Genomic DNA, 21,082 nt, shown 5'->3' with positions numbered 1-21,082 from the left:
ACTTGGTGAAGATGCTAATAAGAGGCTCAAGCGGAGAATTGCGAAATCTAGAGCAGCAAACCAAAACCCAGTAACATGTTGAATCAGCCCTGTCAGACCAACCTCAGGGTGATAGCCAAGTGCCAAACACATCCGTCCACAACTGACAGAATCACCGCTTAATTGAAGGTTAGTTTCTTCTCCTGATTCAGTTCTCTCCATCTGTTGACTTTATGATAAAAATAGAGGGATTAGGTTACAGTCAGATCAGCCACAGTCTAATTAAACGACAAATCTACTCCTGCCCGTAATTTGTATGTTACTGTGTCAAATGTATCTAGGCTACATTTGTACTGCCAAAAGTGCCTTTGAGATAACTCAGATTACCAAGTGCACCAGACACAAAGAGCATAGAACAGTACAGGCCCTTCGGCCCACAATGTTGCATCAACCTTTAACCAGGACAATCTAACCTTTCCCTCCTACATAGCCCATTATCCTCCATAAGCCAGTCTAAGAGTCTTTTAAATGTCCCCTATGTATTTTCCTCTAGCAGTGTGGTCCAGGCACCAACCATTCTCTGTGTTTAAAAAAACCTACCTCTGACATCTCTCCTAAATTTCCTCCACTCACCTCTGACCTTAAACTGAAATCCACTAGGATTGGGCATTGTTGTCCTGGAAAGAATGCAAATAATGAAAGCAGTCCACTGTATTGCTGTACTGAGATAGCGATGGGCATGTTAACTTTTAAACCTAATCCATGATCCTTCCCTCCTACATAGCCCACAGCCCTCCATTCACCTCTCACTCATGTGCTTATCTAAGTCTCTTAAATGTCTTTAATGTGACTGCTCTACCAGCACCCCTGGTAGTGAGCTCCAGGCTCCTACCCCTCTCTGTTTAAACAACCCTACCTCTGACACCTCGCCTAAGCTCTCCCGCTATGCTACAATTATACAATATTTTTGACAGCTAACTGGATTCGAAATGCTTACGATGGGCCAAACACAGGCAAATGGGACTAACTCAAGTCTTGATTCATGGTTTTGACCCGGTACGATGATAACTCCTTTCCTCCCGCAGATGCTGTTGTCTCTGCTGTCTTTTCTTTCGTTGCCATGGTCCGCTTGTAGCAAACGGCCTAGCTCCATGACTGCGTAACAGGAGGAAATACCCGAAATACTCAGATTTTGCCCCACCCACAAATCCATGCTGAGCTGTAAGAATGCAATATAACGTCAATCTCCCCCCACCCGCCAAATTCTGTCAATGCCTTTCACTGCAAATGACTTCACGTTCATATCTTCCACTGTCACTTGAAACTGCCCAAATGCTCACAGACAGGCCCTTTGCGGTTGTCCGAGTTTCACCAACGAGCAACGCAATTAACCCTCAGCTCGGCGCTTTCCCCTCACCGCCGGCGCGTTATGATTTTCTTTTCATTTATAAGATTAAGGATCGGCTTTATTTGTCACAACTACATCGAAACACACAGTGAAATGCGTCGTTTGCGTTAATAGCCAATACAGTCCGAAGCTGTGCTGGGGGCACTTCGAGATCAAAGAAACAAGATTCAAGAATCGGGATCGTTGAATGTCTTTTCCAGTACACAAATGTAAAGGAGAACGAAATAATTGTTACTCCGGATCCGGTGCGGCGTATAAACAACACAGTATGATAAAGAGCGCAAGAATAAATGTAGATGCATAAACTAGCTCATATACATAGATTGATTATATGTACAGGAATACGTCCAGGTCTGTACATTGGGTGACTGACATGAAATGATATAGTGGTGCTGGGGGAGTTGTGGTGGAGTGGGTTACTGGTTTAATGTGCAAGTTAACAAAGTGCCTCAAATGTTTTATTAGGGCGGGTTAACTCATCAGTACTGTGTGTACATCAGAGCGGGGGGTGGGGTAGAGAAGAGAGTGAAAGAGAGAGAGAGTTAAGAACGAACCCGGTTGACTCTAGGTTGGACCCACCGCTAGTCCGGCGCTGGTGCGCTGCCGGACCTGACAGCAGACACTTGCAAAAGTATTCGCACCCACAGAACAGCTGGAATATGATCGCTCTCCTTTTATTGGGGGTCTTTCTGACCGTTTGGACGCAGGGCTCTAGGGTCGACCACGACTTTAACAGAGTGTCCCTTCTGAAGCTTGTAAGTTTCATGCTAGCCAATGTGAAACAACTTTCGTTTATGGGATCTTTGCTCAGAAACTAACAGAGAGACTGCGTTAGAAACCGGTCGGTTAATCCACACAGAAAAGAGTAAATGTATTAATCGCACATATATTATTAGTGGATTTTCCACTCTCTAAACTTTCGTGGAATTCAGGTTGAAAGTTCAAAGTAAATTTATGATCAGAGTACTACTTTAAAATTAATTTTCTTGTAGGCACTTACAGGCAACTTTTATTTATTCATTCATTTTTAATCGACCAGTAATCTACTATGTAATAGTTGACTTAAGAAATTGATTTGAGGACTAAATAACCGAATGAAACTGACGGTGATAAGATGGGTACCTGAAAACAAAAGTCTCTTTTTTTTCCCTCCTTCAGGAATCTCAGCGTCCCGCGAGGCAGACAGTTGTTCAGCAGAGACTGGTAAATTGCTTTTTTTAATTTTATGGACAGTGTTTTTTTAAAAAGGGCGCGGGCAGTTACGACTCAGATCTCAATGTTAGGGCACCTTTCAGGAACGGCTTTAAGTTGGGCCGCTGCGGAGGGTTCATTGCCCAGTGCTGATGGCTGATGGAACTCATCGGAGTTGTACATCAGACATCAGTTACTTTCTCTTTGTCGTGCAAATCTCCACCTGAAAGCTTCGTTATCTCCTTGTAAATCCCAGCACTATCTCGTGCATAGCCCTGAAAGGGAGTGAGAGTAATCCATTTTAAGAAACACTTTGCATGCAAGTGTAGTTGCTATTGCTGATTTGGGAAGCTGAAAGGTCTGAAGGTAGATAAGTCACCTGGACCAGATGGACTACACCCCAGGGTCCTGAAAGAGGTGAATGGAGAAATTGCGGAGGCATTAGTAATGATCTTACAAGAATCACTGGATTCTGGAAAATAGCAAATGTCACTCCACTTTTTAAGAAGGGAGGCAGGCAGAAGAAAGGAAATTATAGGCCAGTTAGCCTGACTTCAGTGGTTGGGAAGGTGTTGGAGCCCACTATTAGGGATGAGGTTTCAGAGTACTTGGAGGCACATGACTAAAATAGGCCAAAGTCAGCATGGTTTCCTTAAGAGGAAATCTTGCCTGACAAACCTTTTGGAACTCTTTGAGTAAATAACAGGTAGGGTAGATAAAGGACAGCCAGTGGTTGTCGTTCATTTGGATTTTCAGAAGACCTTTGACAAGGGGCAAGGTGCCTTGATGAGGCTGCTAAACACCATAAGAGCCTATGGTATTACAGGAAAGATATCATATGGACAGAAACATGGCTGACTGGCAAGAGACAAAGAGTGGCATAGCCTAATAATTGAGGGACATCTCTTTAGAATAGAGATGAGGAGGAACTTCTTTGGCCAGAGGGTGATGAATCTGTGGAATTCCTTGCCTCAGTTGGCATTAGAGACCAAGCCATTGGTTATACTTAAAGCAGAATTTGATAGGTTCTTGATTAGTATGGGTGTCAAAGATTCTGGGGAGAAGGCAAGAGTATTGAGATTCAGAGGCATAATAGATTAGCCATGATGGAATAGTAGAGCAGACTCAATGGGCCAAATGGCCTAATTCTGCTCCTATGTCTTATAGTCTTATGATATTTTTCTTTGTTGTCCAAATCACTTAAAGCTTCACTATCTCTTTGTAAAACCCAGCACTATCTGGTGCACAGTCCTGATAAGGAGAGAGACCAATGCATCTCTAGAAACACTTTTCATTTATATGCAATCAATTCTGGTTAATTAACCTATTAGTTATTCAGGGCAGCTGCTTATTTGGGAAAACTCTTAAAAAACAAAAACTAATCAAAAAATGAACTGGGATTCCCTTTGTTTATTTGGGACATTGTGCCGCCTAATTGGGGCAGGAGAAAGTTTTTAACTAGTGTCAGTCATGTGAACTTGTGTGGCCCTTAGGCACTACACTGTACCTGGAGCAAACCGTTTTTAGGTAGCATCAATAACGTCATAGTGCTTGCGTTAAAAAAAAAAGCTGTGATTTTTGCCACTGATAATCGGCGAGAAAGAAATAAGCAGTAAGAAAATTTGGAACTGTTTTGCTGTCTGTGATTTTAAGCATTCAGGATTGAAGAAGCCAGAAATGGCCAGGAGTGTAAATGAAATGATTTCACTGCTTCATCAAGTTAAGAACTACAAAGAATTTGAAGGCATCAACAATCTTTGTGAATGTTACAATGAAAGTGAAGATTTGGAGGATGCAGTTATTGAAAGCATTGTATGAAGTCTATTATTTACACTAGGTGTCTGTGCTGATTTTGTTAACTTACAGTCAGTCAAAACTCAGCAGTGTGCTGGTTGGCTGTCATATCTGGCTATAACAGTGAAACCGTGTGGCAGAGTTTTTAAAGCGGAAAACCCGTACTAGGACAATTCCACTCTCGACTTGGAAGTCTGGGTCCAGTAGTATGAATAGTCACCACAAACCAGGGTCTTCCTGACTTCTTCTGGGCCTTATCGTACCTTTGCTCTCCTTGAAGCTTTGCAGAACCGCCTTCTTGGCCGTTGGATCTCACTGTTGATCTCATCCACTTAGTCTGCTGGAGTGGACTTCACATGCTAGGATCGGTACGTCACTATCTCACTGGGGAACAAGGTCTGCTGGCTACCTTCAGTTGATTCAGCCCACCTATCAGAGTGGTGTACCGGGGTGTAGCCGCTGTTGCATGCAAACGGCAAATGTACTTGGAGCCATGGTGAGAGTTGTGTTTCTGGTGGGGACCAAAGATAAGCGAATTGCCCCAGAACTGCACAACAAGCATCTTCACCTGAGGTACTACCCCTCCCTGGACACCCAATACATGTCAGTATACACCAGGTGAACTCCTCTGTCAATAACAAATATACACTGTTTTTCAGTAGTATAGTAGCATTGGTAGTGTTCTAATTTGTACTTTAAATCCACAATTTATTCTCTGGTTTATCTTTTTTATACCTTTTTAACTATTTCTGTTAAACTTCATCTGGGGCAACTGCTTAACTGGGCCAAAATATACTGATCCTGATGTGTCCCAATTAACTGGAATCCGCTGTATATACGTGATTGTTGATTTACAGAAGGAGAAGGAGGGTGAATGTGCGCTGGTCTAAGTTAGTGGACTGGTGGTGGAGAGGGTTAGCAGCATTAAATTTCTGGGTATTAACATATTAGATGACCTGCCTTAAGCCTAGCACATAGATGCAATCATGTGGAAGGCATACCAACATCGTTACTTTCTTAGGCGGTGAAGGAGAGTCGGCTTATCACTGAACGCTACTGCAGATGTACATTTGAATGTGTCCTTTCTGGTTGTATCATTGCCTGGTACATCGATTTGAATGCAGTGCAACATAAGAAACTGCTGACAGTAGTGGACACAGCTCAATACGTCATGGGTACAGGCCCTTTGACCCATAATGTGGAGCTGACCTCCTAACCTGCTCCAAAATCAATCTAACCCATCCCTCACATGGCACTCCATCTTCTTTCATCCATATGCTTATCTAAGTGTCTCTTAAATGTCCTGAATGTATCAGCCTCTACCACCACCCCTGACAGTGCATTGCATGACTTACCACCCTCTGTGTATAAAACTTGCCACTGATGTCCCCTACTGGACATTCATCCAATCACCTTAAATGAATGTCCTCTTGTATTACGCGTTTCTGCTCTGGATAAATGTCTGTGACTACCCACTGTGCCTCTTATCATCCTATACACCTTTATTAAGTCGCTTCTCAACCTCCTTCACTCCAAAGAGAAAAGTGGTACCTCGCTCAACCTATTCTCCTAAGACATGTTCTCGAATTCAGGGAGCATCCTGGTGAATCTCCTCTGCACTCTCTCTAAAGCTTCCACATCCTTCCTATAAGGAGGAGATCAGGAATGAGCACAGTACTGCAGGTGGAGGGATCTTTGCGATAACATTGAATGTGGGCAGGTTTGAGGAGCCAAGTGGCCTAATCCTGCTCTTACTTTCTTGGGTCATTACTCCTTCAATAAACTCCACCCTGTGGAGCTGTTGCAGCGACCTTTGATGTCCTCGCAATGTGCCATATCAGGATCCTAACTCTTTTCTCCTTTGATGTTCCCTTCCTTTCTTGCAGGACAGTAAACCTCACGTGACAGATTTCATTGTGAAGTCCACCATCTTTTCTCGCTACGCCTTCACAGCTGTTTCCTGCACCATGGTTAATCGGGCTTTTAGAGCCAAGGATGCGGTTTTCCAGATGCAGTTTCCAGCTGCCGCCTTCATTTCCAACTTTACAATGTGGGTATTTATCGGACTCGCTTCCTTCCATGTTGGAGTTTCAATGGTTTATGATAACTTGCAGCTGACTGATTGGAGATCTGGGTCTTACAGTGATCAGAGGAAGTGTGATAGTGCAGGAAACTGGGGCTGAGGTGGAAGCTTGTCCAGGAACTTACTCACTGATGGAACAAGCTTGAAGGGACAAGGGGTTTATTTCCACACCTGTTTCTTGAGTTATGCCATTCTGCAGTGATCAATGAGTAGGAATAATTGGAGTTATTGCATGGACAAACGTGTGTTGTTTTCTCTGGAACGTCAGAGGCTGAGGGGAGGTCTGATAAAAAATTATATCTGAGAGACAATGATAGAGTGGACAGCCAGAATCAAATTCTACCCTGATGTTTCTGGGGTAGATATACCAAACTTTAGAGGATATATATTTAAGATGAGAAGGGAATGTTTAAACGAGGTACGCGGGGCAAATTTTTATACAGTGATGCGTGGAATGGGCTGACAGGACTAGTTGTAAGATTGCCGCCATCTTCTTTCCAGTAAGATAGCGGCGTGGTTAGATGCTGTGGCCTCTGAGGGGCCAACCAAAGGTGTTTTTGCCTTTTTAAAAAATCTTTTTACGATCACAAGACAATGCTGGTCTTTAAGAGCTTTGGGTACTACAGGACTACCTCATCAGTGAGCTGGATGGTGCAGACCGTGTTGCTGCCTGCTACAGGCCATTGCAACAATGGGTGATTGTCTTGGATGTTTCTCCTGCGATTGCAAGACCCTGTTGGACATTGATAATGTTCCTTGCGTGTGGGCATGGCAGTTGACGAGGGAGCTGCGTAGCCTCAGTTGTAGCGAGGACAAGCTGTGGACTTGCCTGTTGCTGCAGCCCAGGAAAGGAGACACAGGAGCCATCATATTACGGTTTGGGGTTTGGTTTCTGCCATGGGTGCTGCCCTCTAGTGTTTGATTAGTGGAATGACAAGCTGGATTGTGCGTGTGTGTGTGTGTGTGTGTGTGTGTGTGTGTGTGTGTGTGTATGTGTGTGCATTCATCTGTGTACTGCTGGGAACTGGTTTTTTGTGCTGATGGCACACGCACACCATCAATTTGTGGGATATGTCACTCAGGGACTTTGGCTATATATATACTTTATTGCATGACTATTTGTTTGCTTGCTATCGTGTATGTGCTGTGTGTGCCTTATGCTGTGTTGTGCTGTGTATAGTTTGCCACTGGGCCCTGGAGAAACGCTGTTTCATTCGCTTTATTCACAAATGGTTGAATGATAATTAAACACTGCTTCAAAATGGCACTGCTGAAATTCAGCGACTTCTTGCTGGTGGAAACTGAAACAAAGAACGCAACAAAATACTTTGTTATGCACACTTTTTCTGGTAAACGATGGCTGCAAATGGTGGCTTGTGGCTTCCCTGCTGAAGCTGAGCGGAATTGCCTGAATGACCTGGAAATTTTGCAGAGTGGCTGGGGTCTCAGAGAGTCAGGATGTCCAGGCTGGAGTTGCTAGGGCGGACTTGGAGGCAACTTGATGTAGTGGAGGCGAGGCGAAGTCGAGAAAAGGTCTGAGGCTGGATCCATTTAAGAACCGGGCTGAACTGGAAAGGTGGGTAATGGCTGAATCAAAGCGTTAAAGCCTGAGTACGACCTGAGGTTTGGGTGATTTAAGCTCCGGGCCAGATTGAAATGGGCAGGGTGTCGGGGGTCAGAGGTGAGGGGTGGTCCAGATTGGCTCACCACTCCACAGGGTTTGATCATCTCTGTGCAGGACTGAGGCTGTGCCTGAGGCGGTGGACTTCTGCATCAGCTGCCTGGCGTTGTGAACCTCAATTCTGAATCTTGTTCGCTTGCTTTCACCGTCTGCACTATTTGTTTTTTCCTCCCTCCCTCTGCACACTGCGTGTTTGACAGTCTTCTTTTGCTTTTAAGGGGTTCAATTAGGTTTCCTTGTTTCTGTGTAAGGAGATGAATCTCGAATGAAGTATACATTCCTTGATAGTATATGTACTTTGAACTTGGTGGAAGTAGCTATGTTAATGGTATACAGGAGGCTTTAAGAAAGGCATGTGTACTGTATATACAGGGACTAGAGGAACGTGGACAATACACACTCAAGAGGGAGTTGATTTGATTCAGCATCATCGTCAGCACAGAGATTATGGTCTGAAGGGCCTGTCCCTGTGTACTAATATAGAACAGAAAGAATGAATATTGGAGACAGGAAAAGGATTCAGCCTCCTAATCCTGCTTTGTTTTTCTGAAGATCATAGTAGATCCTGTAAATGGAAGTCGCAGGCCAGCTGGATTACTGCCAGCCATGGAGTCTGATAGCAGGGAAACAGGCCTTTCAGCCCAACTGTTCCATACTGACCAAGATTCTCATCTATTAGTCCCACTTGCCCATAGAAGGAAACATTAGAAGTTATTATTAATGTCATTATATGGAACAGAACATAGAACTAACAACACTGTACAGGCCTTTCAGCTCATGATGTTGTGTGATCTTTCAACATACTCTAATGCTTTAGTCCCACGTAGTCCTCCATACTTCTTTCTTAATGTCCCTAATGTATCGGCCTCTACCCCCAACAGTACGTTCCATGCACTCACCATTCTCTGCGTAAAACCTATCTCTGACAATCCCCATGTGTGTCCCCCCCCCCTAAAATGATGCCCTCTTGTATTGACCGTTTCCACCCCTGGCTGTCTAGCCTATCAATTCCTTTTATCATCTTCTACACCTCTGTCACTCGCCTCTCATCCTTCTTCACTCCAAAGAGAAAAGCCCTGGCTCACTCATCGTCCCCTCTTCAAAATTTTAAAATCTCAAGGTATTGGAGCAAATTTTATGGGTCTGCTGAAAAGGAAAGTATGCCTGATCATCAGAGTTAGCCAGAACAGAAACAGGCCCTTCAGCTGACTTTGGCCATCATCCACCCATTTACACTAACCCTTCTCTAAACCCATTTTAACCTTCGCACATTTACACCGACTCCCCCAGGCCTCTCCACTCACCTGCACAGAGGAGCAATTTACAGTGGCTAATTAACCCACCAACTCGCACGTTTTTGGGATGTGGGAGAAACCGGAGGGATGTCCATGTTGCTGAGGGAGAACGTGTAATCACACTCGTGGCTTTGTTGTGTTCTGGTTGTCCTGCTGAGCATCATGAGCACACTGTTTTGGTGCTGGAATGTGTGGTGCCATTTGCAGACTGTCCCCAGCATGTCCTGCGGTCATTGGTTTATTAACTTCAAAGTTCAAAGTAAAATATATTATCAGAGTTCATACATGTCATCACATACAGCCATGAGATTCTTTTTCTGCAGGCATACTTAGCAAAACGATAACTGTAAACAGGATCTGTAAACTGTAAACATCAGGCACTGTAAATTGTAAGCAAACTGCACAATGCAGATGATGATGTGATCCTCCGATGATTTCTGGCTCACGGACCCCTGGCTTCCCTTTTGTCACATGTACTGAAATAGGATGAAAATCTTTGTTTGCTTGCCATCTGGTTCGATCAGTCCACACGTAGGTATGTTGAGGGAGTATAAAAGAGAGCCAAAACAGAACGAAGAAGATAACAGTGCAGTTACAGAGGTGCAGTGCGGTAGACAAGGTAAATACAAAGGTCGTGCTGCCTGTTTGTGTGGAGTTTTCCTGTCACCACCTGGGCTTCCCCTGCTGCTGTGATTTCCTCCCACATTCCCAAGATGTGATTGTTGGTAGTGTAATCTGCCACTGTAATTTACCTCTGGATATACAGTTATGTTTTGTGACTTCAAAACGTCAAACAAATTCAAAAGAAGGCTCGGGAGACTGAGATGCAGGATTTAAATAAATTCAAATTCAAATATTAAATACACAGCATATATGTACCTAAAAGACACACTAGGAAGCTTTTGGGATGGTGTGGAGGTTAAAATGGTTTAATGTAGGATTTGTGTCGATTTGTTTGATGGTCAATATGGAGTTGGTGTCCTATATCTATACTCTATGATTCTGACAAAGATGAATGGTAAATAAAACCTAATTTTGCCTATCATTTGCATGGAAATGCATTGGAAGGTTACAGAAGCCAACTTTTACAGGATTGATTGTCATAAAAGCCATCTTAAAAGTTTTTTCCCCCGGGGAATTAATCTGATTCCAGTTAGCCCCTTCTGCCCCCTATCTATCACCCATCATTGTAAACACTTTAAACCACTTTTTATAATGCTTTTTACATTGTAAATACAGGCTGGTATTTCTTATGCACATTGAATTCTACATCTGTCCTTTAATCTCTAACTTTATTAGCTTTTTATGCAGTATTTAATTCTTTATTTTTGATAGTTGTTGAATGCTGTTGCTTTTATGTTACATTTTGCACCAACATCCCACAGCAAATTGCTAATACATGTAAATGTATATGGTGCATTAAATTGACCTTTGATCCTTGCTGATGAAAAATGATGCTAATACCTGAGTACTTTGTACAAGCTTCCTACACTTTCAAGTAATGTGCTAAATAGAACTAAAACATAATCTGGCAACATGGGATCAAAGGTTTAATGTTTTGGCTTTTCGTACAATGGAATGCTGCTTCGCGCCTAATGAGAATTTCAGATATCTGTGAAAGGTTGGCAGTAGTTTAACTGTGAATTGTAGAAATTGGAACATTATGCCTGGAGTCTGTTGTTATTTAATAAACACAAGAGATTCTGCAGGCTCTGGAAATCTTGAGCAACCCGCACAGAATGGTGGAGGAGTTCTACAATTCAGGCAGCATCTACGTAGGGGGTGCAGGATCTCGGCCCGAAACGCCAACTGCTTATTTCCTTCCATAGATGCTGCCTGACTTGCTGAATCCTCCAGAATTGTGTGTGTGTGTGTGTGTGTGTGTGTGTGTGTGTGTGTGTGTGTGTGTGTGTGTGTGAGTGTGTGTGTGTGTGTGTGTGTGAGTGTGTGTGTGTGTGAGAGAGTGAGTGTGTGTGTGTGTGTGAGTGTGTGTGTGTGTGTGTGTGAGAGAGTGAGTGTGTGTGTGTGTGTGTGTGTGAGAGAGAGTGAGTGTGTGTGTGTGTGTGTGAGTGTGTGTGTGTGTGAGAGAGTGAGTGTGTGTGTGTGTGTGTGTGTGTGTGAGAGTGAGTGTGTGTGTGTGTGTGTGTGTGAGAGAGTGAGTGAGTGTGTGTGTGTGTGTGTGTGTGTGTGTGTGTGTGAGTGTGTGTGTGTGTGTGTGTGTGAGTGTGTGTGTGTGTGAGAGAGTGAGTGTGTGTGTGTGTGAGTGTGTGTGTGTGTGTGTGTGAGAGAGTGAGTGTGTGTGTGTGTGTGTGTGTGAGAGAGAGTGAGTGTGTGTGTGTGTGTGTGAGTGTGTGTGTGTGTGTGAGAGAGTGAGTGTGTGTGTGTGTGTGTGTGTGTGTGTGAGAGTGAGTGTGTGTGTGTGTGTGTGTGTGTGAGAGTGAGTGAGTGTGTGTGTGAGGGAATGAGTGTGTGTGTGCGTGTGTGTGTGTGAGAGTGAGTGAGTGAGTGTGCGTGTGTGTGTGAGAGAGTGAGTGTGTGTGTGCATGTGTGTGTGTGTGTGTGTGTGTGTGTGTGTGTGTGTGTGTGTGTGTGTGTGTGTGTGAGAGAGTGTGTGTGTCTCTGTGTGTGAGAGTGAGTGTGTATATGTGTGTGAGAGTGAGTGTGTGTGTGTGTGTGTGAGTGTGTGTTGCTGTTACTTAATGGCTGGTTGACCCCTGCTTTTGCTTTCTGTGCAGGATCATCGGCAAAAGAATACACCAGAGCGAGATTTCAGGAATAGCAAAGCCATCCAGAGAGAAACAGAAAGGCCACTCTGGGCAAAATACGTAAGTCTTTGGTTCCTTAGTGTTATAGAGTCATAGAGCACTACAGCACCGAAACAGACCATTCAGCCCATCTAGTCCATGCCAAACTATTACTCTACCTACTCTTATCAGCCTGTACCTGGGCCATACCCCTCCATATCATTCCCATCCATGTACCTATCCAAATTTATTTTAAAAGTTGCAATCAAACCTCCATCCACCACACTCACAACTCCCTCTGTGTGAAGAAGCTCCCCCTCAGTTTCCACTTAAACATTTCACCTTTCACCCTTAACCCATGACATCTAGCTCTAGTCTCACTCAACTTCAGTGGAAAAAGCCGGCTTGTATTTACCCTACCCATACCCTCATAATTTTCTATACTTCTATCAAATCTCCCCTCATTCTTCTATACTCCAGGGAATAAAGTCCTAATCTATTCAGTCCTTCCCTATAACTCACATGATCAAATCTAGTCAAGGACCTTGTAAATTTTCTCTGCACCCTTTCAATCTTATTGATGTCTTTCCTGTAGGTAGGAGACCAGAATTGTACACGGTAATCCAAATGAGACTTACCAGGGTCTTATACAAATCCAACAACATCCCAACTCCTGTACTCAATACCCTGTTTTACTCTGATTTCTCTTTATGTATAGCAATCCTTTCTCTGAAAGATCTCTGTAGACATTGATTAATTGCTGTGATAAATAGGTTCAATATTACACAAAAGCATAGTGGCGAGATCATCAATGTGGTTCGATTCCCGCTGTAGTCTGTAAGGAGTTTGTACCATACATTCTCCCTGTGACTACTTGGAATTCCTCTGGGTGCTCCAGTTTCCTCCCACGCTCCAGGAAGTATGGTTTAAATTAGAGAGTTTTGGGCATGCTTTGTTGGCACGGAACATGGCGACACTGTGGGCTGCCCCCAGCAGAAGTCTTGCTGGTTTAATTTGACACAAATGACAAATCTTGCTGTGTGTTTCACAGAATGTGTGACAAATTAAGTTAATCTTCCATCTGGTTAATTTGAATGGTTTTCTAAGGTGCTGCCTCATTTCCAGTAATGGTGGCTTAGCACCATAGGCGAACATAGAAAGCCTGGTCTTTATTTACATGTGTGGGAGGCTGCACTACACTGTACATCACCCTTCTTGAAAGCATTGATTGAGGATCTGGAGTCAAATTTTAGGAAGGATGGAGGGGTTGCTGGGGTCAGGAGAAGTTCTTGAAGAGGGGGAGGGCTTTGGGTCTTCAGAACAGATGGGAACCAGGGATCAAGAGAGTTCTTCAGAAAGAATAGATTCCTGGAATTGAAAAAGGTCAATAGAAGTGATTGGGGACTGAGGTCAAGTAGAGTCATTGGGATTGATGTCTAGGGCTGAGAAAGATTATTAGGAGGGAATGTGAGATAGGTTTGAGCAGTGGGATTATTGCCTGATTAAGCAAGATTGCTAGGAGAGGTTCAGGTCTGGGTTTGGGAATGGCCATTGGTTGATCATTGCCTTGGGCTGAAAGGAGACTTTGGGAAGGGTCAGGGCCTGGAGCTGAGTGGGATTGTTGGGAGAGCTTGGGATGGGAGTCTGGAGGGATGATTAGGGGATTGAGATCGGGTAAGAGTTATCAGGTAAGTGGTCAGGGGGGAGTTAACGTTGCTTGCTCGGAAGTGAACCGGGCAAATGGTCAGACATAGAGAAGGTGTGCTGTTGTCCCAGGGGTCTAGGGCGGCACAGTAGCATAACGGTTAGATCGGGGTTCGAGTCCCACCACTGTCTATAAGGAGTTGTGCATTCTCTCCGTGACCATGCGAGTTTCTCTTGGATGCTTTAGGTTTCTTCACGTCCATACAATTGGGGTTAATGAGTTGAAGGGATGTTGCGTTAGCGCGGGAAGGATGGTGGCACTTGCAGGCTGCCCAGCACCATCCTCGCTGATTTAATTTGATGTAAATGACATATTTCACAGTATGTTTTGATCTACATGAGACAAATACAGCTAATGTTAAAATCTAACATTAGATTTTTCTGAAGGTCTTCCAGGGACGGTCAACAATGACTGCTCCTCGGACCAGCGGTCTAAACTCCCTTATGTTACAGCTGCATTGTGAATAAAGGAAGTCATGTTAATTATATAAGGGAGACTCCTGCCAGAAATGTCAGGTCTAATTTATAGTGTTTGGGGAAGGAAGCTGGAGATGGTCATAGTCACAGTTCTACCCGGCTTGTCAGTTCCCAGTCAAAACGCTGGGAAAGGCAGTGTCACATCGTTGGATTGGGGGTTTCTCACTAAAATGCCAACTCGGCAGAACGTTGGGATTTGGGAAGAGATAATTCCATTGTCCACTGATAGAGAAAAGTGAGATAGCAGTTGGTGAGCCAATCATGTCTGCTCGAGTTATTCTTCCAAAGCAGTCGTGAACAGATGTTTGAAAAGGATTGCATTGGCTGCCCTTTCATCTGGTATTGGCTCAGGGATCGCACTGGGCAGATGGTAAATCTTCTGTAAGTTCAGCAAAACTTGCTTTAATAAAGAAGGAAGAGAAATCCCAGTTACAACTCTACTGGAGGCTGTATCAGCAAACCAGTGGGACACCATGAAAGTTCAAGCCTCCAAGAGCTTGGAAATTCCGTCCTTTAGTTGGTGATGCTTTTTTGGGGCTTTCAAAATCCAAGCATTGGTCCTCATTCTTCAAGTGGCCACTTATTTTCTGGTGCCTCAGTTAGTTAAAGTAGGTAACTGTAGAGGGCAATAGAGAATTGGCTTCCCAATGGAATGGAGGAAACAGAGAAGTGGAGATATCTCTGAGGGTTAGAAGGCTGAGGGAGGTTACAGGGGATGCAGGTTGCAGAAAGTGAAAGCAAAGACTTTTAAAATGAGATGCTGTTTCTTTGGGAACTCATATAGATCAACATGGTACTGGTAGACTAACCGCCTTGTATGGAGGCTCCATGGCACAGGATCCCAAGAGGCTGCAAACGGTTGTAGAGTCAGCCAGCTCCATCAAGGGCACAACCCTCCCCACCATCGAGAATACCTTCAAAAGACGGCGCCTCAAGGAGGCGGCATTTATCATTAGGACACTCACCATGCAAGATGTGCCCTCTTCTGATTACTACCATCAAGGTGGAGGTTCAGAAGCTTGAAGACCCGCAATCAGCTCCTTCCCCTCTGCCATCAGATTTATGAATGGTCCACAAACCTCTGAACACGACCAAGCTGTTTCTCTTTTCACTGCGAGGGGTGATTGATAAGTTCGTGGCCCAAGGTAGGAGATGAGTTATTAACTTCAAAATCTCTGCATAATCACTCAAAGAGTTGAACTGCATGTGCATGTAATGAGAGCTGTATAACTCATCTCCTTCTACCTTAGGCCACAGACTTATCAATCACCCATCTGTGGAAACTTTCTGAAGGTCCAAGATCTGTATGCTCCATGACCACTGGACTAAGGAGGGGACTAGGTTGAAAAATAAATTTGCTAGGTTTTCTAAAATTGACTCCTTCTACCTTAGACCATGAACTTATCAATCACCCCTCGTACTTATTAATTTAGTTTTTTGTAGCTTGTAGAAGCTTTTAATGTCTTATGTTGCCACAAAACAAATTTCACAGCATATGTCAGTGATAATAAACCTGATTCTGATTCTCATCTGGCATGCATAAGGTAAACAGACATGTGTAGATGGATATTGACTTTGGGATTGGCTCTGGCTTTGCTTGATTGTCACTTGCACTGAGGTACAGAGAAAGCCTTTGTTTTGCCTTCTTTCTGTTACGGATCATTTCATCACTTCAGTATTTCAAGGTAGTACAAGGGAAAGCAATAACAATGCAGAATAGGGAGTTGCAGTTACACAGTAAGTGCAGACAGACAATAAATTGCAAGGGCCATGTCCAAGTAGATTATGAAGTTAAAAGTTCATGTTTAACTTGAAGAGGTCTGTTTAAGTGTCTACTGCAGTGGGATAGATTGTGGCTTGAGTCTGGTGGTATGCATTTTCAAACTTCTGTATCACCTGCTGAATGGAAGAAAGAGTGTGCGGGATGGAAAGGATCTTTGATAATGCTGGCTGCTTTCTCTTGGCAGCAAGAAGTATAGACATGACGAACCTCTGTTTTTGTGTGCCACAGAGTGAGCATTTGCAAGAATAGTCCACCAAGTGGATGGAGAAGATAAGGATAATATGCCTGTGTTTTTGAACACTATAACTAACAAAGCTTGAGATTTTAGATTAATTATAGTACGGCAGTGCTGCTGCAAAACAATAAATTTCACAACACCTAAGAAGAGAGGATAATCAGTCACTGTTTTGGGTCAATAACCCCTCATCAGAACGAGAAAAATGAGAAACGGATGTGCTTTAACTTAGGGGGATTTGGAGAGAACAGAGGGAATGGTTCAGATGGAGACCAAGGTTATGCAGCTAAAGCAATATTTTTGGAGTCATTTAGTTAACAGTTGAGAGGGAAAATAAATCAGCCATGCTTGAATGGCAGACCAAACTCAATGGGCTGAATGGCCTAATTCTGCTCCTATTCCTTATATTCTTATGGTCTTAATTGACATGGTAGAGTGACCAGAAAGTCTTTGCTAAAAGATACTCCTTTCCTTCTTTGTATCTATGCTCCTTGTTCAAAAGTCAAAGTCAGGTTTGTTGTCATATGCACAAGTACATCTATTGCCCAGGGACAATGAAAACCTTACTTGTAGTAGCCTCACAGGCACATAACATCATATAAGCAGCGTTCACAAAAAAAAACATACATTAAATTCTTCATAATTTTTGCAGGGAAAAAACACAATTAGAACAAAAATGAAGTCAATTGTAGTGCAAAGTGATCAAAATTGTTATAGTATTGATGAGGTGATTAGGGTTGTGCCGGCTGGTTCACGGACTGAGTGGTTGAAGGGGAGTAACTGTTCCTGAATCTTGTGCGGTGGGACTTCAGGTTTCAGTACCGCCTACTTGATAGTAGCTGCAAGAAGACAGCATAGCCCAGATGCTGGGCATTATTGATGACTGATGTTGTTTTCTTGAGGCAATGCCTCATGCAGATGTTACTGATGGTGGGGAGGGATGTGCCCGTAATGTGTTGAGCTGAGTCCAATACTCACTGCAGCTCCCTACGTTCCTGTGCATTCAAATTTCTGTACCAGATCACGTGAAACAATTCGGGATATTTCATCATAATTCAACTGACTTCTTTTTCTCCTAAATTATAACTCAATAACAACGTAGCTGGAAAAAATGGGATATTTCATTACCTCCAGCACATGTTGGAACAGCTGCATGACAATCTTCGCCCACTCTGCTTTCAAACTAATGAAAATCTCATCTCCCTGAGGTATCATTTGTCACTGTCTGGCCTGTGAGACTGCGTTGCAAAGCACTGGACAAACTGCGGGCATCTCTTTAGCTTCCTTTATCTCTTAAACTATTTAAGAGTAAGACTTTTTTTTTAACCAAAGGGGAATTGGTACTTATTTATTGTCACATGTCCAAGATACAGCAAAAATCTCGTCTTGCTTGTTTATGCAGATCAAAGCATTACACAGTGCATTGAGCGAGAGAAAAGTAAAACAAAAACAATGCAGAATAAAGTGCTACCGAGAAAGTGCAATGCAAGTAAGATAAAATGAGAAATCATAAAGATTGTGAGGTCAAGAGTCCATCTTATCTACAAGCGAACCATTCAAGAGTCTGGTGACAGCAGAATAGAAGCCGCCTATGAGCCTGATAGCACATGCTTTCAGGTTTTTGTATCTTCCGTTGGATGGGAGAGGGGAGAAGGGTAAATATCTGGGGTGGGTGGGGTTTTTGATTACACTGGCTGCTTTACCGAGGCAGTGAGAAGAGTAGGCAGAGCCCGTATAGAAAGAAGGCTGGTTCCTGTCATGCGCTGTGCTGCGTCTGCAGTTCTGAACTTTCTTGTGGTCGCATACAGAGCAGCTGTCATAGCAAGTCACTATGCATCCAGACAGGGTGCTTTCTATGGTGCATCGATAAAAATTGGTAAAGGTCGACAGGGACATGCCAAATTTCTTTAGCCTCCTGAGGAAGTAGAGGCATTGATGAGCTTCCTTGGACGTGACATCAATGTGATTGGACCTGGTCAGGCCAATTATAATGTTCATACCTAGAAACTTGCAGCTCTCAACCCTCTCGAGCTGAACACCATTGTTGTCGACTGAAGCAAGTTCACCACCCCCATTTCTGAAGTCATTAGCAGTTCTGTTTTTTTTGTTGTTGATGTTGAGGACAAATGTTACTGACATGACAACGTGTCCCTGACCTCTCTACCTCCTCACCGCACTCTGACTCCTTGTTTTTGAGATGCTCCTTGCGACAGGGGTGCCCTCTGAAAATTTTTAGATGGAGTTTAGAGCAGAATCTGTCCACACAATAATTAGGAAGAGGGGTCTTCAAGGGAATGGGTGGAGAGAAATTGAGGGTGAAACATTTCATTCAATTGCAGGAATAGATGTCACTGTTGATAGGGTTTTTTAGGCAGAAGATCACATTAATATATCAATAAAGCTAATCAGAAAAATATCAGGAAACTATTAGGTTAACAACAAATAAAGAATGTCTCACTTAGGTTTAATATACAAATCTCTGATGCGTTTGTAAATGAGATGTATAGTTTCACCAATATGAGTTTAGCAAATTTATCTAAATCCAGCTGAGTGATATAGCTTTATTAAATTTAAGTTTATATTGGTTGTTTATTTACTTTCCTGGAACACTAAATCTTTGTTGGACACATTGCTGATTGATCTGATACTTCAGCCAACTGGCCTTGAGAATAGGAACTGGCTTGTGTTCTAACCATGTGTTGGAGGCAGAAGATCTTTTCACAGCAGAAATTGACATGGATAGCACATCATGTCTGCATAACAAGAGCTAGGATGTTTAATTAGGCTGGATTCAGTGAGCTAAGAGGCCTGTAAGCTTCTAACTATCAATGACTGGTCAATTAGTAGACTTGTCTACTATTGTCACATGTACTGAGCGTACAGTGAAAAACTTTGCTTTGCTTGTCAACCATACCGATCATTTCATCATATCAGTGTATCGAGATAGTACAAGGGAAAAGAATAACTGAATGCAGAATAATGTGTTACAGCTAGAGAGAAAGTGTAGTGTTAGCAGACGATAAATGTAAGGCTATGACAAATAGATAGTGGGGTCAAGAATCCCTCTAAAAACACAAGGATGCTGTTCAATATTTGAACAGCAGTGGGATTGGAGCTGTCCTTGAGCCTGGTGGTATGTGCCTTCAGGCATTTTATCTTCTGCCTGATGGGAGGGGTGGGGTGAAAGGTAAGTTCTTGTTTTACCTGTCGAACGTACATAATCATTTAAAAATGCAATAAAAAAAGTTTAAAAAAAACATGTAAGTGAAATGCATGGTTTACATCAAATCAAATCAGTGGCTATTGTGCTGGGCAGTTCTTGAGTGTCTCAACGCTTCTGGAGCCAATATACGTAGCATGCCCACGGCTCATTAAACCTCACTGTACATGCGTCTTTGGAATGTGGGAGGAAACCGGAGCCCCTAACGGAAACCCATGTGGTCACGAGGGAAAATGTACAAGCAGCGGTGGAAATGAATCCTGACCTTACAGCCGCCACCTCAGAAACCAGATCACCGGGATGAAACCCACACAGTCAGAGGGAAAGCATGCAAACTCCACAAAGACAGCACCGGAGGTCAGGATTGAACCTGGGCCGGTGGAGCAGTGAAGCACCAGTTTTCCCCACTGCGCCACTGTACAGAGAGTGTCCGGAGTGTGTGGGACCCTTGAATATGTTGGCTATTTTAATGAGGCATTGAGGAGTGTAAACTGACACAAGCTTGCTTGACAATTCAATGAGATTATCTGCTCAGATGTGGTAACCATGAGATACTAGGTTTGATTCCCAGTTGCAGATGGTGGGAGGGACACATTAGGACAGGACAAAATAAATCTTGGCTATGAAACCATTCCCCATGGCTGGAACACAAGCCATTTCCTACACTCAAGGCCAATTGGCTGAAGTACCAGAATGCAATTTAGATCATTCAGCAGAGTGTCCAACTAAGAATTCATGTTTCCAGGAGAGCAAATAAACAACCAATATGAACTTAAATTTATGGAAATTAAATCATTTAGTTTGCTGGATCTTGATAAAATTGCCAATCTCATATTAGTGTTACTCTGTGTCCCACTTACTGGAGCATCCGAGATTAAACACAAGAGATTCTGCAGATGCTGGGAGTCCAGAGCAACATGCACAAAATGCTGGAGGAAATCAGCAGGTCAGGCAGCATCTATGGAAGTGAATAAATAGTCAACAGTTCGGGCCAAGACCCTTCTTCAGGACTGGAGAGGAAGTGGGGAAGATGCCAGAATAAAAAGCTGGGGGGAGGGGAAGGAGGACTAGCTGGAAGGTGATAGGTGAAGGTAGGTGGGTGGAAGAGGTAGAGGGCAGGAGAAGAAGGAATCTGATAGGAGAGGAGAGTGGATCATAAGAGAAAGGAAAGGAGGAGGGGCACTAGGGAGTGATAGGCAGGTGAGAAGTAGGGGTAAGAGGCCAGAGTGAGGAATAGAAGAAGAGAGAAGGAGGAGAGGAAAAAATGACCAGGAAGAGAAGTTAATGTACATGTGTACATCGTACATTTGTGTACATCAGAGATTGCTATATTAAACCTGAGTAAGCTATTCCTTATTTCCAGCTAAACTACTACATTTCTGCCATTTTCTCTGGTAAACTTTATTGATGTATTGATGTGGTTTTGTTGCTGGACTTTCAGAGACCTTTGTGGTTCCACTTCAGATTAACCCATTTCAGAATACCCAA

At 43.4% G+C, this 21,082-nt stretch overlaps 1 protein-coding gene across 1 annotated transcript in view; it reads left to right on the top strand.

The window, feature by feature from the left end:
- Positions 1–2,046: 2,046 nt before the first annotated feature.
- The window catches only part of itih5 (inter-alpha-trypsin inhibitor heavy chain 5), a 53,121-nt gene continuing 34,085 nt past the window's right edge, over positions 2,047–21,082 (top strand). Inside the window, exons 1-4 of the mRNA XM_059988482.1 lie at positions 2,047–2,142; positions 2,546–2,590; positions 6,259–6,422; positions 12,167–12,256. Of these exons, the coding sequence (XP_059844465.1) occupies positions 2,047–2,142; positions 2,546–2,590; positions 6,259–6,422; positions 12,167–12,256 (395 nt within the window). The remainder of the gene's footprint in view (positions 2,143–2,545; positions 2,591–6,258; positions 6,423–12,166; positions 12,257–21,082) is intronic.

This window comes from Hypanus sabinus, chromosome 13 (assembly GCF_030144855.1).
Source record: "Hypanus sabinus isolate sHypSab1 chromosome 13, sHypSab1.hap1, whole genome shotgun sequence".
NCBI lineage: Eukaryota > Metazoa > Chordata > Chondrichthyes > Myliobatiformes > Dasyatidae > Hypanus > Hypanus sabinus.
Note: the sequence above shows the minus strand (reverse complement) of the source record. Positions and strands in the feature narration are given on the sequence as shown.